This window comes from Mixophyes fleayi, chromosome 9, assembly GCF_038048845.1.
Source record: "Mixophyes fleayi isolate aMixFle1 chromosome 9, aMixFle1.hap1, whole genome shotgun sequence".
Classification (NCBI taxonomy): domain Eukaryota; kingdom Metazoa; phylum Chordata; class Amphibia; order Anura; family Limnodynastidae; genus Mixophyes; species Mixophyes fleayi.
Genome location: NC_134410.1, coordinates 117,576,378 through 117,593,855, shown reverse-complemented (window position 1 = coordinate 117,593,855; position 17,478 = coordinate 117,576,378). Strand labels below are relative to the sequence as shown.

Genomic DNA, 17,478 nt, shown 5'->3' with positions numbered 1-17,478 from the left:
TAGAACTCTATTGATTAGCAATGAGCAGCATACAATACGCTGCAGGAAACATTATCAGCAAGTGGCTGATATGGGAACTCACTTCTGTAACGCTGCCAAGGTGGCTACCTTAAGGCATCCATGACCCTGCCTCGTGTCTCGCATCCCTAAGTGGGCAAAAGTTCGGGATGAGCGGCTCCTGTATCCGTAATGCTTTGTAGACACCCGGCCGGCCAGCTGCGCTGAATGCCCCATTAAATCTAACGTCCTACTCTCCTGGCAATGTCACAGCGGTCAATGTCAACGGGGAGCTCCAGGTCCGTAAGATTAATAGAATGAATTATGTCCGTTCAGGTGCCCTACTCAAACTTAGAAAACAGAATTAGTTTTTAAGAGCACCTTTCTATTTTATACATTTAATAAAAAAAAAAAAGGTGGAATGCAATTTTGGCAAGATGGCCTTTAATGTGACATGAAACAAGGCAGCGGATTGATGGTCAGTAGAGCTTGCAGGAGTCTGGTTATTTCAGCTAATGCTGGACATGACACAGCATCTACAGGCTGCTGATTCATAGAATGAGACGAACAAAGTCTGATACCCAGAATGGAAACAAATGAGGTTAATGCAGAGGGAGATTACACCGAAACTAAACAATCCCCATTAAAACACAGAGGTGCACATATAGCACTGACAGGGACCAGCAAGTAGCTGGCTGCATATTCCAGTGGACTTAGGGAGGTTCTTGTCCTTTATGCATAATATCCAACGTACAAGGATTTCTGTGTATATTACAAAACTCACAGTAGTGCCAGACAGGCAATTTGGAGCCAGTGTTGTAAAGCTGTCAGACTCTCCCAATAACTACATATAACATGCAATGGAAAGCAGTGTCCCTGTCACATGGAAGCATGCTACGCGTAATAGACTAGCCTTAGGGTGATCGGCTTGGTGCGTGTTTAAGATGTACTCAAAAGTGGTCCAGAGTGGATAAAAAGCAATACGGTGGCTCAGTGGTTAGCACTTCTGTCTCACAGCACTGGGGTCATGAGTTCAATCCCCGACCATGGCCTTATCTGTAAGGAGTTTGTATGTTCTCCCCGTGTTTGCGTGGGTTTCCTCCGGGTGCTCCGGTTACCTCCCACACGCCAAAAACATACTGGTAGGTTAATTGGCTGCTAACAAATTGACCCTAGTCTCTGTCTGTGTGTGTGTGTATGTTAGGGAATCTAGACTGTAAGCTCCAATGGGGCAGGGACTGATGTGATTGAGTTCTCTGTACAGCGCTGCGGAATTGGTGGCGCTATATAAATAAATGGTGATGATGAATAGTGATTCACATGAAAACAGGTAAGTGCAGTGTGAACCCATAGTAAGCGTATTACTCCAGTGAGTAAATGCACAATACAATTAAAATAAAATAAAAAAAAAAAATTGCAAGAAAATACAAATTTCTTTCAACACTAGTGTGATACAGTAAACAATGATGGCAAACCTTTGCCACACTTTGAGAGTTTATTTGTGATAACTGCACCTCAGTGAGTTTCTATAACTTGTCTAAATTTAGCTGTCGGATAAGATAAAATGCAAACAAGTTGCAGGCATGATATAAAAGTGTAACTATATCCTAGTACCGGTATATAAAACTACACTGGAGTTACAATAAAACCATATAATGATCTTCAATAAGCTCCAGAACTGTCTGCACTGTTTAAATAGTTTTCTTCTTCTACTGTTGAATCTGAGAACTCATCACAATCAGTAAAATGTATCTTTCACTTCTTAGTATCAATTTCCTGCCCACGATGCAGCTCATTACGAAAAACAAGCTTCCCCTAATGACAGAGTTGCATTGTGCTGCTTCCTATTGTGCTTTTCCTATGAAGGTGGTTTAAAATGAACATTTTCCGATGAGCTCCTTGCGCTATCTTTGCAGGGAATAGGTCTTATCTCGGACAGGACACACAGAAATAGGCCTCAAAGACCCTGAAAAGCTATGGAGGTAAAACTAGGGTCATTGTATTACATATATAACTGAAGCTGAGGCTGCATGCCATCAAAATTCTCACATTCCTCCTCATAGAAATCATAATGAGTAATAATTATTATTTATATAGCGCCTTTCTCCCGATAGGACTCTAAGCACGTCACACGGCAGCCATCTTGGAGAGCACTGAGCTGCTATTACATGGAGTCACTCACGCCAGTCCCTGCCATGCTGCAGCTTACAATCTAAATTCCCTCACACACACTCACTTTTATATTAGCCAAAACAAATTAAAGAAAGCAGAGAAATAACTATTTATCTATTTCATGCATCTAGTTAGATTGACACACACAGTCTTCCTGTATCAGGAACCATTGCTCTGTGCTACTAGGAACTCTGCTCCCTCCACTAACTCCCACATATCTGATGACTACTAGGGGAAAACGCATGAAAAATAACACTCTAGTGATGAATTTTTAACATGTTTTCCATGCATTACACTTTTACCATACAATCTATTATTATTATGTTTTATTTATAAGGCGTCACGTGTTCAAGTGCTCTGCCACGCCATACATAGGATGTTAGAACCTAAAACTAATATGACTTAGAAGTACAATTGAGACAAAATTAAATAAACACAACAACAAATTTACATAATTAAATCAATAAAACCCACAAAATGATATAACTATACAAGGAAAACACCACCAGAAAGGTGCCCCATATTTGGTGAATTGTCCAATGAGGGGGCCTGATAAACTGTTTGATGAGCTAGGAACGCCAGTGGGGGTCTATAAGGCCTTTCATTCATCCGCCTCACTGTTGTGCACTTAATCCAACCTCCATGTCTGTCATTGTACTCACTTCAACCCTAACCAGCGGACACACCAGGGACCTGCATCACGACGAGTCCTTACAGACAGGAAAATAGTTGAAATATTTATAAAATAGAAAAGGCAAATATTTGCTTAATACTTTTTAATATTTACTGAACACTGACAAAACACACAGTCATTGATGATAAAGTTTATATTTATGAAAATGATGCTGGGATAACAATCCCAGTGTTCTGTTCCACTAGAATAACATTGGAAAGGTTATAATGCCACACCCAGCATTCCTTGGGCTAACACACCTCTACGAGCACACAATCCCCTGCACAAAGGACGAGCTACGGGAGAAAGCGCTCTCTAACTGAAGAGGTCGCTGGTGGTATTCCTCATTACGGGTGCCATAATATACTACGTACCATAAAATAGAAGGATATTGGAAGTAACTGAGCAGCTCCATGACAATATAAAGTCACGAGGCCACGGGCCAAGTCACAGATTGCCCTAAAATCTTTATATTTCAAAGTATTGACATATTACTCTCTGCAATATAATGGGAGTCTTATAGGGATTAATCATTTTAGTATTTTCATGGTTATTGAATAAATTATGTTTTATTATACTCTTTGGTTTGATTATATATTGTAAAGTAGCACTGCAAGGGATGCGTCCCTTCCTGTAGTACACCAGGAGGTAACTGTATCAAGCTGTGCGTTATGGCGGGTTTCAAAAGTGGAGATGTTGCCTATAGCAACCAATCAGATCCTAGCTGTCAGTTTGTAGAATGTACGAAATAAATGATAACTAGAATCTGATTGGTTGCTATAGGCAACATCTCTACTTTTCAAACCCGCCAGAACGCACAGCTTGATAATTTTACCCCCAGGAAGTAATGAGGCAGGGACAGGCTGCTTCCTGCTGAATAGGCGGAATAATTATGCTGCATCCGTGAGAGCAATATTTAAAGATGGCTGAAAAGGGAGACAAGCCTTCCTCAGAGAACTTGCTACAAAGTGCATTCGGTGGGCTAGACACGTCCTCCTCACTAGCAGACGTTGTTTAGTAGGGGACGCATAGGCAGAGAGTTTTATATTTATGATTTGGTTTTACGTAACCACTGTGTGTGAAAACTGCACTTTTACTTTTGACAATAAAACTACCTGCGTTACACCCAAAGTTACCGAGCTGCGGCTCAGACGTTGTGAGATGATCACTGCGTGTCACCTGTCTACTACAGTCGGTTATAAATCATCTGTGTATGTATGTTTTATTATTTAATTCTCTGTGCTGTGCTGTCTGACGTGGAGGAAGACCGATAGATAAGGTCTATTCTGACATGGGCGCTGTTATTTTTGTCCCTGTCATACATCACTTGTCACCAGAGATAAATATATATCTCTCAGTTGTATTCTCACCGCTGGTGTATTATACTCCAATCTCATGTGCTCAGACTACATATATTACACTATCAAAACTTCTTAAAAGGAACAGTGGAGATGTTGCCTATAGCAACCAATCAGATTGTAGCTGTCATTTTGTAGAATGCACTAAATATTCACTAGAATCCGATTGGTTGCTATGGGCAACATCTCCACTGTTCCTTTACAGAAGGTTTGATAAATCTCCCCCCAGGAATAAGAAAAAAACAACTTGGACGAAGCTGGTCAATTATTTAAAGCAGAGAATGTATCTGAGCATCGTATAAAGAGCTCACTCCAAGATGTACTACAAAAAATGTAACTATCTCTGCTGACAACATCCTCCATATAAGAGGTAATGTCCCTTGCATAAAGTGTTGGTGGCAAATGCACGCTGAAATAAAAGCTTAAGTGGAAAATCCTTCACTGGAAATAGATTCCCCGGGCTGGTTGCCAATCGCCTATTTCTCCTGCATCTAGTTTTCCAGAAGACGACTCTGGAGGGTAATCGCAAAAATAGATGTGGAACTGTTTATTTATTTATTTTCGACCACAAGCAGATTCGCCGTAGAGACTTGTGACGAGATCGCAGCTCACAGGAGTTCTTGCCATAGTTGGAAATTGCACATCCTCTGCTGCAATCCTGCCGAATACTCAGATACTCTCACGCTACTACTGCTTGTAAAGAAAAGACAGCTGCTTTAATATTAACCACTAGTAGAGCGAAACTACATTACTTCTTATTCCTCATCCCAGCACAACATCCTCATTTACTACTGTAACAATGACCTGCAACTACAAACAACATATTTACCCAACATTCCCCCTACCACAATTAACAGAACCGTGGACATAGGCAAACCGAGGGGGGTTTCCAGGTACTATATAATTGAGGTGGCTCTGCTTGAAAAGAAAGAGCTGTGTGCACCTAACAGTAGTCCACGCAGCATTGCACATGTATATTATGGGGATAGGAAGAGTTGGAGAGCAGCCAAGCACTGTCTAAAATTATAGCCACGCCCCCATTCATGCTGGTCACGCCCACTGGCGGCGTGGTGTGGAAACCCCCCTCTACAAATCCTGCGTTTGCCCCTGGTGGAGGTCACATGACAAAGGACCACAGTAATTTGGGACAACACATCCTCCCTGCTAGTACTGCCATGCTACTTGCCCCGGTGTTGAAAACCAGGAGAAGGGGGACAATCACCAGGCGCAGTGTCAGTTCCAAACAGCAACACTGAGCGGGCATAGCCTTGGCTTGACTACGTGCTGGCAGTGGCGAGTCTTCCAGAACGGAGGGGAGCTCTCATATGGAATGGGGGCTGGGGGCATGTTCGGTATTAATGGACTTTTAGCTGGAATTACTTTCTAATGTTCTCTGTAGACATTATATTAGTTGTTGTGCATTGCTGTGAATAGATTTCATTTCAATCCAGAAATCTTACTATATATACTTCTTATAAATGGTCTCAGGTTATATTGGCAAAGCATGCTGGGACTTGTAGTTTCACAACACCTGAAGTGTCACAGGTTAGCCAACACTGCTCTATACCGAATATACAAATAGCTGCAACACAGAACACAAGCCTGGCAGAGAGTCAGCGGTGACAGAGGACAAACATCTCATAGTCCTGGATAACAAACAATGCAATATACCGGTTTCCTCCCACACTCCAAAAAACATACTGGTAGGTTAATTGGCTGCTCACAAATTGACGTGTGTGTGTGTGTGTGTGTGTGTGTGTGTGTGTGTGTGTGTGTGTGTGTTAGGGATTTCAGACTGTAAGCTCCAATGGGGCAGGGACTGATGTGAATGAGTTCTCTGTACAGCGCTGCGGAATTAGTGGCGCTATATAAATAAATGGTGATGATGATGATGACGACAACACTAATATAAAGAACAATGGTCCTTTGCTGCATAGCTCACAAGTTACCGTGCACTTTTAAATAAATTGATGTGTTGCTCAGTAGGATTATTGGTATTGTTTCCATGAATGTCAGAACCACCATTTACTACTCAATTATTCCAAAGTTGCTAAATGCTGTATTTCTGCAAGTCTCTCTCATCCCTGGACATTGCTTGATCAATCAATAAACTGTCCTATTAGGGAAATGTTTGCAGCAGACATTGTGCATGTCTTACCATTCATTAAGCACGTTTCTGTGGTCTTGCCATAAATAGCTTCATGGCCCCCTACCGCCCGCTTTGACAGATGATATCATGGCAGCTCTCAGTCAGTAAACACTGACATTGCAAATCTGACTTAAAGAAAGCCCCCTGCTCTCAAGAAGCAAAACTGGGGGTTCCCATCCCTGCCATTCACAGGGTACTCCGCTCTGCAGGGACCTAGCAGTTGCTGCTGCAACGCCTGGTGTATTTTGATTCCAGCAGGGTCTGCCATGATTGTCAGGGAAGCCGATTGGACAAACAAGGGTGGCCTGTCCAATCAGATTCTCTGACATCTGAAAAACAATGCTGCATACGCCGACTGGCGAGCAGGGTGCTGCTTCATGTCTGTATCCCACCAACAGCCAGGTTACAGGAGAACCAGACACCCGCTAGTTGGGAAGGGGGTTTAATTAAAAAAAATATATAATTTCATACCGGGAGTTCATTTGATTTCACTTTAAACTACAGACATTGTTATCAACATTAATAGATGAGGTTATATAGAAGTCTAGAAGAAACTAGAGCAGGAAGAGGCATATGAATTAGTATTCTAAGAAAATCTAACCAGACAGGAAGGATTGCTCAGCCTGCAGACACAGTAACTGCAGGAGGATAACACTCTAGCTGGGTTATGTGGATTACAGGAGATCAGCAGAAATTTCCTACACTGCACAATCCATAAAATGCATTATTTATTTTCAGCGGTGTGACGGTTGCCGGTAACAAGCTGGGGGGGACAGAGAAAGGAGACCGCACTTCAGTCCCGGACAACAGACGGGCAGATTCTGCCTTTCAGACAGTGAGGTTTATGTGCATGGCAGCCACCTTCTCCTACGGGATGAGAGGAGTAACAAGCAGTGACATCCTCTGCCTATTAGAGGCCGGCTCGCTGCTTTGTCTGAGGCTGCATTATGTCCAGCTGAACAGACATAAACAGCTTTGTATTCTAAGTCTGTCCTCCGCTCGTGTGTCATTGCTGTTTGTACATATACGCGCTTACTACAAGCCCTGCAGCACCCAAAATGGCTCGTCTGTTCTTCAAAAGAAGAACAACGTCACCGGCAGGGCTTAGACATAACAGAGGTTTCTAGCCCAGAAAGCGGAGACATGCAGATGAGCAGTGATCACATCCAAAAACCAGAACCTACAGAGAAGGATTCGGAGATCTAGTCTGCAGCCATGACCTGGAACTGCAAATGGGGTTTAAACCATAAATACACCTGTGTGTAATAATTATACCCAATACTGGTACTAACATTATAGTAAACACCAGGATAAAAACCTCCCCACAGAGTTAAACATGATAATTCTATTAATGGACAAATGATAATAGAGTATGTGATCCCCTGACCTCCTAGCATTGCAGCGGTAATACACAGAGGGTGGTCTATTTATAAGATGGAATGCTTTAATCTTCCTTGGTGATGGCGTTATCATTTCCGCCGATACGTCGTCATTTCATTATGTCTTCTAATACAATTGTCTTTAATACAAAGTACATGAGCAAAACACATTGCACAGATTCAACAAACAGAAACTCAAAGTTCTTGACAGTAAGATTAGTTTGGCATCGGCATTTAAGATGTATAATCACATGGCGGTATCAAGAATCAAACAACATTCAGTACTGCTTGTTGCTCAAATAAGTTGCCACTGAAGAATTTAAATATATAGGGCCAAAATAAGCTGTTGGGACATACAGTAAGGAAAGTCACTAAGATAATTGCTCAGCAACTTCAAACGAACGTATGATCAGAACTAAGGTATTTCAATGAACGGATGGTAAACTATAAACATTTAGTCCTCCATAGCTCGGTATAAACACAAGGACACCGGCACTGAAAAAGCAGGTTGTTTCATTTTGGAAAAGCGGGGATGTGATATAGCAGGACACAATGGGTTTATCGTGGAGATGCTTGCATCTTTTTTTGTTATCTTAGCAAATATCAAACAGCTACAGGGTACGGCCATGGGACCTACATGGGCCCCTTACTAGGCATGTTTGCAGCGCAACTGGTGGGAGCAATTCGTGGACTATCGAATGTGGTAATTTGGAGAAACATGTGGCTTTGCAACATTGACAATGTCTTCATGGTATAGACTAGCTCTATAACGGAACTGAATGACTGTAGCAAAGTCTTGAAATATTACATTAATATATGTAGCAATGTACACATCAGTGGTTGATCCCTTCAACTTACTAAAAGCCAACTGCAAGACCAAAGGTATACAGTCATTGTGATACTCTATGTGGCTTTCATAGGGCATGGTGTCACGATATGGTACCTACTACTTCACCCTCTCATAAAATTGAACCAGTCTGAGGATTAGGTAAAACCAGAGTTATTTTTAAAGGGTTTCAACATTCTAAACTAATAATTTCAAAACTCTTAGGTGGAACAAATATCTGCTACCAGTAACAACAACAGTCAGAAAATCTTAATTCAACTCAACAGAAACATTTCTGTCAAGATATGAGTTTGCAAAAAAACAAAACACACATTAACAGCCACGTCTTACAAACGACAAAAACAGCGAGACCATTAACCGACATTTAATCATTAATTATAGATCTAATGATCTATAAATCATGTAATATCCTGTATCAAGCTAACAAATAATACTAGAGGTCCTAGAGTCTAGAAGAGTTTCCCAAGCCTCCTACCAAGTATCCGAACAGGTCATGTTTTCAGTGTGGGATAATAACTGGTTCCTTTGCCTGTTGAATGCGTTTGGAGAGAAGGTTGAGAAGCTCCGCTCTCTGCTCCAACCACAACTACCTATTTTCCCATTCCAGCTAACTAATTGAGGCAAGTAAGAATAAAGCTATAGTATAGTAATGTCTATATTGCAGTTTCCCCTTTCTCCTCAAGCTAGCCAGACAATACGCCATATGTATGAAGTCAAAGTTTCTATTCCGCCTAACCATTTCTTCCCGTCGTCCCAGCCTAAGCAGTTCACTTCCTGTCCAGAAGCCAAATCCTTCCCCTATAGAAGTGAGATACAGTGGCTGGACCCAATACTGTGGATTGTGGTAGTAGGAGAGATTCTCTCCCCTTCCCTACCTAATGGACTCAATTGCGCAAAAAAATAATAATATATAAAATCTAAAATAAAAACCCCAAAAATGTAACATCCCACAAAAGACCAAAGGTGCATAATGTAAGGGAAATTTGTTATACAAGACATTTATGGACACTCTGAACACAAAGGGCTTGTGTCATTAAGGACAGCATAGCAAAAATATAGGCGTAAATTTGCACCTTGGCAAAACCATGTTGCATTTGAGAGGGGGAGGTAAATTGAAATGTGGGGACAGATTTATAGTTGGGATAAGTCGTGTTCTAGATCAACCTTAAATTTCAGTGTAAAAATAAAGCTATCAAGTATTTGTGTGCTACATGAAAAAGCAGCCAGTATTTTCCCTATATGCAAAATAATAAACTATTCTGCACCCCTTGCACTGTAACATGGTTTAGTCCAGGATCAAATGTACTTCTTTCTTTGCTCTCCATAATGACTCAGGCCCAAAGTATCAGGAAATATAAAGCTCAATATACACAGCTACAGACACCACATCATAGCATACAGTATAGGGGGGGGGAGATGGAGACGAAGGAACGGAGATTTTGAGCAAACGAGGTCGGCTCCTACAAAACAGAAACACTTAGTGGGGAGTAAATACATTTAAATTAATGTTTTTTATATTTGCTTACTCCCTATGTATAATGAAACAATGTACTACAACCGTACCATTCTATCACCCTCTGGGATTGCTGTATCCCCAATCTGCAATAATGTACAGTATATGTATTACAGCGTGCAGCCACTGCTTTCTGGGTAAGTAGTGGGAGAGGATGATACAGAAGGAATCAGTTATTTAATGCAGTCTCTTAGTGCTCTCAGACTCCTTGGCAGCACGCTGAGAGGTGATGTGAAGTGTCCCTGTGTATCACTGTGCATTATTAAATCACTTTCTAACCATATTACCCTGGCACACATGGACCGAGGCCCTTCTGGGATTTCTGACCTGATTTACTGAATGCTGCCCTGCAGGCTTTGCTCTGACATATAAATGCTTCATGGGACATGCATTCCCCCTCATCTTCTAATACGTCTCTTTATACTGCACAAAAGGTTCACAACAACAGCCAAGAAACCTTTAAATCAGTACACTAGTGAGCATGTTTATATGGATGTGGGATTGTCACAAAAATATAATTTGAGTCTTTCAACCATACTCTACCAAAACGTCTGGGAGACCAGGCCAGTCTCTTACATCCGGAGGGCAAATCAGGGCCCTAATGACGAGTTCTGCATACCCATGGTCCCACCCCCTTCCATGCCAATATACAAGGGGCGGGGCCTCAAATTAAATCATAATGTCCCCTGCACTTTCCATTCTGTGGGAGGTCCAAAAGTAGGCAAATAGGATATAAACCTAATCAAATAGGATTTATTTTGAGTACGATTTCAAGATAGTGATATACACACACACACACACACACACACACACGTATCTATGCTATGAATTACTTCTGCAAGTTTTAGAAACATGCAATACGTTAACAATGCAAAGTAATCATAAAAAAAAATGAACTTGCCGATTTCCTCTCCTGTTTCAGCTCCTGCACGCAGCGTGTGAGCTCCACCATAATCTGTGACATCATGTTCTCAGAAATGACCTCATGCTGCCCGGCATAGTCGTTCATTTCATTCAGTGTGGTCTGAAAGGCTTTGCATGATGTGTACCTGCAGAATAAACACAGTTAAAGCACAACCACAGCTACGGCAATTACACAGCAGTTCTATCACTTCTATCTACACACAGCAGATTTAGCCATTTTCTGACTTAAAGTAATTTTTAACCTATCAATTCACTAGGAACTAGCAAAATCACTAAGCTTGATGCAATCTCTCTACCGATTCTCATAAAAAACAGTTGTGCCTCATTGATTAGTGATGTCACCAGTTCCTAGCGAATAGAATTCTTTATCATGAGGATTGGTTCTACGATAAAAAAAAATGTTGCTACCACTGTGTGAAAGTGACGGGGTACATTTTAAAAGACAAAGTTGTTCAATGGTAACCTGACCCACTTCATTGCAGACTGTGGAATCTCCTCCCACTTCCTTAAGACAGTGTCCTGATGGGATCTGGTACAGGTAAAAAAAAAGCTGAGAATGCAGTTATTATTACTATTTAAGAAAAGATCCACCAAGCGCATCTCTGCAAAGCAAGTCTGCAAACCTGTCAGTCACTCTGTGTCTACTGTATTAAGAAGCCCCTCCCTCCTAACATGGCAGCCTGCTGCAGTGGATTAAGCCAGACCATAATGGAAATATTTAAGTGCAAACACTCCAGTTATTTCATGTACTTTGCAAATTTATTTATTTTATCTTATTTCCCAAGTGCTCTCCAATACCGCTGCCGATCTACTGAAAGACCACGCCCCCGCCTAATGTTTATACTATATCATACAACAATAGATTGTTTCTTCAAGTGACTGTCTGGAGACAAATAGATTGGTCAAAAGACAAAGGAGGAGGGAACAGTTTGCCGTTTGTACTGGACTTTTCTGCAATTTCCATGATGGAAAACATCCTGTAAATGCCACGGTTTGCTACAATTGTTAGAAATGTTAAATATTGACATTACGTGATCCTAAAGACATTGAGATGGATTTGACTCATTGCTGCATTTGATTATTTTTTTTTATTTGTTTGTTTTTTCACTTTTTGAAATATCTAACATGGTAATAATGTAAACATTTTTTATTTATTTTTTAAATAAAAATATAGCCCAAAAAACTTTTTCTAATGAATCATTTCAGCGTAACATTCCATAACACTATGCTTAAGTGTAGATTCATCTCTTTTAAAATGCATGGCCAATATTCGGGCAAGCCAGGTCTGCAGAAGAGATGTGTTGTATATGGAGATAAATATTTGGGGAAGTGTAGATCCCGGCAGCCAGAAAGCACAAAGGTCAGCATCTTTTATATTTTACGCTAAGCACAATAATTACTTGGAGACCCCCCCCCCCCCCCCCATGGGCTCTCTGTTCCTCACAAAACATGACTCACTTGGACTCTTCCTCTTCTTTGGAGTTCTTCTTTGTTTGATACTTTTTTGAAAGGTTCCTGCAACGCAAAACAAAGACTTATTGTCAAGGAACAAAAATCAGAAAAAATAAAGTTATTAAAAACTTTAAGAAAGTTTTCCACCAACTTCAACATAGAAAACAAAGTCTACAGCATGTGTTACATTGAATCAACACATGCGTTTTGCTTAAGTACAGTGTACAACACAAAGGTACATTAAAGATGTTTAGATGTAGATAAACTTACAATTAAGGGATTATTGGGTACCATGTGTTATTGTCAAGTTAACAAAAAAACACAATAGCCCTTTATTCAATAATACGGACTGTGGAGGTTACGGATGTGCTTGTGATTTATTTTAATTTTTTTTAATGTTCAGCAATTCATCATTATTTAATTTCTATAGCACCTGCAGATTCCGTAGCGCTTTACAATTGTTTTTATTTTAGAATATGTCCATGTGCTGCATTTGTGTGCATTTTAGAATGGTTAAAAAAAAAAACGGTCATTGTGTTCCGATTTCCCATTTTATGTATATATTTTAGGGCAGCACGGTGGCTCAGTGGTTAGTGGCTCCACTTCTGCCTCACAGCACTGGGGTCACGAGTTTGATTCCTGACCATGGCCTTATCTGTGTGGAGTTTGTATGTTCTTCCTGTGTTTGCGTGGGTTTCCTCCGGGTGCTCCGGTTTCCTTCCCACACTCCAAAAACATACTAGTAGGTTAATTATCTAAATTGACCCGTGTGTGTGTGTGTGTGTGTGTGTGTGTGTGTGTGTTAGGGAATTTAGACTAAGTTCCAATGTGGCAGGGACTGATGTGAGCGAGTTCTCTGTACAGCGCTGCGGAATTAGTGGCGCTATATAAATAGCTGATGATGATAGTGCTAGGGTCTTCTGACAAGACACTAATCAATGTATGTATAGATGTGGAATCCAGAAGTTGCTGCCAGTTTCACTTTAAAGGATATGTTTGAGATCACTCATTAAGCCAATTGTGCTGTGGGGGCAATGCTATATAGTGAATGTGTTTTTTGTATACTACCCCCTTTAATTTGGTGCCTGATTTTGATAACTACAATGTATTCATATTGTCCCTGCCCCTCCCAACAGCTGGATTAACTCCCGTTATATATACAAAGAGCTAGTGACATCGCTGCTGGCTTAGGGGAGCGTGGTAACAACCAACACTGACATCTCTGCAGAGTGCTCTGTAGACATTATAAGAAGGAGCACAAGTGTATACATGGGCCCGGTACCTCTATATAACCAAAGAACCCTGCCCGGCAATTTTGTCATATAATGCCAGTCAGCAGCTGGAGAGAAAGAGAAGTCAAGAGGGTTCATAAGAGTAAGGTACCGCAGAGCAGTCTGTTTGTGCCACCAGTGACTATGGTCACGTTCATGTGACAGATCCTCTTAAAGGGATATTACACTGAAAACAATAGGAACGCCTTTAAATACCTCTTTATAAATCCACCCTCACTACACTGCCATGGGGTCTTTTAAAGAGAGAGTACTGTATATACGTGAATCAATCTATATATTAGTACGCAAACTTAGTCCTCCTTCACCCTGTGAATAACAATGCCCATTGTACAGGGAAATAACAGGGCAGCATCAGCGAATACAAGAACATAATAAGGGGTTTGTTTCAACAAGGTTTGTAAAAAAAAAAAAAAGTAAAATAAATGCACATTTTTGGGGGGTGATGAGCAAGTATTGGATCCGTGAGTCTTAACCTCTCTATGACTATATAAAGACAACATGGGAATTATATATATACACTTCGATTACACACTTAAACATGCAAAGAATGTATGCTCCCAGTACAGCATAATCATATCCATGTGTCTTACATTTAGAGAGTGACCCCCTACTTATATATAATGTAAATAATATTCCTTCATGCTCCTAATCTCTAGAATTTGCTTCCCCGTACAGTCCGCGAGGCCCCCGCTCAGGAGATCTTCAGAAACAGACTAAAGATCCGTTTACTCTTATTAAATTATTATTATGTAATGGCTCCTGCATCATACATAAGTCTAGGAGAAGTGTGCCCATCTACCCAGTAACACAACTATATAATTCATAACTACAGCTCAGGGAGAGTGAATTAGCTACAAAATTAAATTATTCAAGAAGATATAAAACGTGGAAAAATGTGCACTGCCAAATGCTAGAAAATGATAAAAAAATTATATAAATCATTTTAACACCCTGTAAAAGAACACTGGATAAAAACAACGAGAAGCGTACACAGAACGTTGGCTGTAGTAGTGTAACAAGCGTTCATGCTGTGAGCTTGCAGTGCCGGGGGAGCGAGTATGACCAGTTCTGTCCCATAGTGCTGTCTATAGCGCTTCTAGATGGCCGCAGGGTAGAGGACAAGACTGATTGAGAACAACACAGCTTATGGCTTCAGGTGACATGGGGGTGGTTATTAAAAATGAACCTACCCTCTGCATACTCAAACACACCCCATAAATACACACCAAACCAGGCCTTAATTCTCTTTCCCAAATCCCTTCTCCATCCCTATCCTACCCCGATCCATAACGCACCTTTGTTGCACATTCCGCTAAGTTTCTTATATCAGTGCCAGTCGCACACTAGATCTCCATATACCGTATTGTGATTTGTGCTGCAGGCTCACTACTTTGTACAACTGCTGCTACTTTGTATCCTGGAAGCTGTTTTTATATTGCATTTGAAAATATAATGTAAATAAATTTAAAAAAAAAAACTGGACTTCCCCAGACAGTAGTGCTTTTATTTATTTTTAAGGGTAATGGCAGCTTGGATAAAAAGACAGCAGATTTAAATTACACTGAAAAAGAGCAGCAAAGGACATCATTTCTGGGGATAATTAATTTGAAAATTGCAACCTACTTGCAGCAAAGCAAATTAGAAGTCTGTGAAAGGCACAGCCAAGGTGCACAATGCACTACAATATTACCCCATAGTTGTACTGCCTTGTGAGTGCACACTTACCTGTATTTTAGGGGGTAGGTTACCTATACTCTCTATAAATCAAGAAAACACCCACCTGTGTTCCAATGTAGGTAGCAACATTCACAGCAGACTATTTTGGGACAGTTAATGATGATGTTATTACATGGGAACCTTTCAATCTGTTAGGGAACTTGAATATATGTTTCTCATTTTTATTTTCACAATAGTTTAAACATTGAAACCAGCAAGAGGTCCCAAATCACACTTCTCTACACCTTTAGCAAATAAGAGCACATTGAAAAATAGCACATTGGAAAAGAGCACTTGGGCAGCACAGTGGCTCAGTGGGTAGCGCTTCTGCCTCACAACACTGGGGTCATGAGTTCGAATCCTGACCATGGCCTTATCTGTGTGGAGTTTGTATGTTCGCCCCATGTTTGTGTGGGTTTCCTCCGGGTGCTCCGGTTTCCTCCCACACTCCAAAAACATACTGGTAGTTTAATTAGCTACTATCAAAATTGACCCTAGTCTCTGTGTATATTATGGTATTTAGACTGTAAGCTCCAATGGGGCAGGGACTGATGGGAGTGTGTTCTCTGTACAGCGCTGCGGAATTAGTGGCGCTATAGAAATAGCTGATGATACTAACTGAGCACTGAAAGAGTTTAGTGACCTGCACAAGACACCGATCAAATCAATTTTAAACTTTTTATTGCTGTTCGGTCAATTTTGTGACTCCGTTTGCTTTAAAACACAATGTCCAAATGAAACTTTTTTTCTTCTTGGCTCAGTCTTGATGGTAAAGACAAGGCAGGCAAGATCCGCGATTACGCTGCAATCTGCAAGAAATAGTAGCTTAGCAGTGCACAGTATGCTTCGTATTTTTAACTCTGGGAGCGGAGGCCGAAGGATGGAGGGGTGTGGAAGAGAGTTCAGAGGAAAGGACAAAAATGGGTAGGGTGAAAATAGAGTAAGCTTGAAAATATTTGTGTGGACACCCAAGTAGCAAAGCTTAGTGAGTGAAGGCTTGGCACATTGTAGGGCGTCTGGTGAGTAATACTGAGTAATCACTGCAAAAACCGTTCTGTTATCCTCAACCCAGGATATTACAGGGGGACCAGAAACATTTGTAATGTAAATATCTGCAAATTCACCCAGGAGTCTGCAGATTGACCAACACTGCTTTAAACTCAACCAAAACAGCTATTGCCAAACCGTCGTTTGGCTGAATCATTTGGATTACACTTAAGCGATTAGAAGACATAAGTGAAACATAAACCATATACTGGCAGCCTGGCTGGGGATCGTATACTGAGAACACTGGGTACGGGAGGGACATGATGTAATATTCAAGGCTGAATCATGTACAGGGAGAACACACACAGCATGAATCTATCAAATCCAGATTTGGAATCCATCCCTTGCTACGGGTTATATAGATTTGTTTCCTATTAAACAGCCAACAGAAAAGACAAAGGAGATACTGCAAATTCAATTATATTTTAAAGGGTCGTTAAGCCTACAGATTCCTTATTCTATCAATTAAGATGGATGAACTTTGTTTCAATAACGACACACACATTCTTGTCCAATAAATCTGAATGTAAACTTCAAGGGATTAATGTAGAATAATAATATTCTTGTTCCAAAACTACTTTGCTTTTATAAAGATGTAACTAGCTCTGCTGGAAGAACCCTTCACAACAGGGCCATTGTTTTAGTGGGCGTGGTATCATTTCCTTAGCCCCGCCCAAAGCCCTCCTGTCACTCTTATTCATGAGCGATAATCATGCCTGTTGCTAGAGGGATGCCAGAGAGTGTCATGTCCTGGGCACAGCCTGATCTAACTCCTAGGACTGTGAATACTACAGGTTGGTATCTTGGAGGTGCTTGAAATGTGAGGAATCATCATGACAAGCAGCTGTAATGCAGACCTGCTGCCCAGTCAGCAGTTTTGGGATAAGCAGGATGCCATTCATTCATCATCATTTATTTATATAGCGCCACTAATTCCGCAGCGCTGTACAGAGAGCACA

At 40.9% G+C, this 17,478-nt stretch overlaps 1 protein-coding gene across 21 annotated transcripts in view; it reads right to left on the bottom strand.

The window, feature by feature from the left end:
• The window catches only part of FNBP1 (formin binding protein 1), a 120,879-nt gene that overhangs the window by 66,568 nt on the left and 36,833 nt on the right, over window positions 1-17,478 (bottom strand). For all 21 annotated transcript variants that reach the window (XM_075185201.1, XM_075185196.1, XM_075185199.1 and 18 more), the window contains exons 3-4: window positions 12,471-12,527; window positions 10,990-11,137 (exon numbers count right to left, since the gene is read on the bottom strand). In XM_075185201.1, the coding sequence (XP_075041302.1) occupies window positions 10,990-11,137; window positions 12,471-12,527 (205 nt within the window). The remainder of the gene's footprint in view (window positions 1-10,989; window positions 11,138-12,470; window positions 12,528-17,478) is intronic.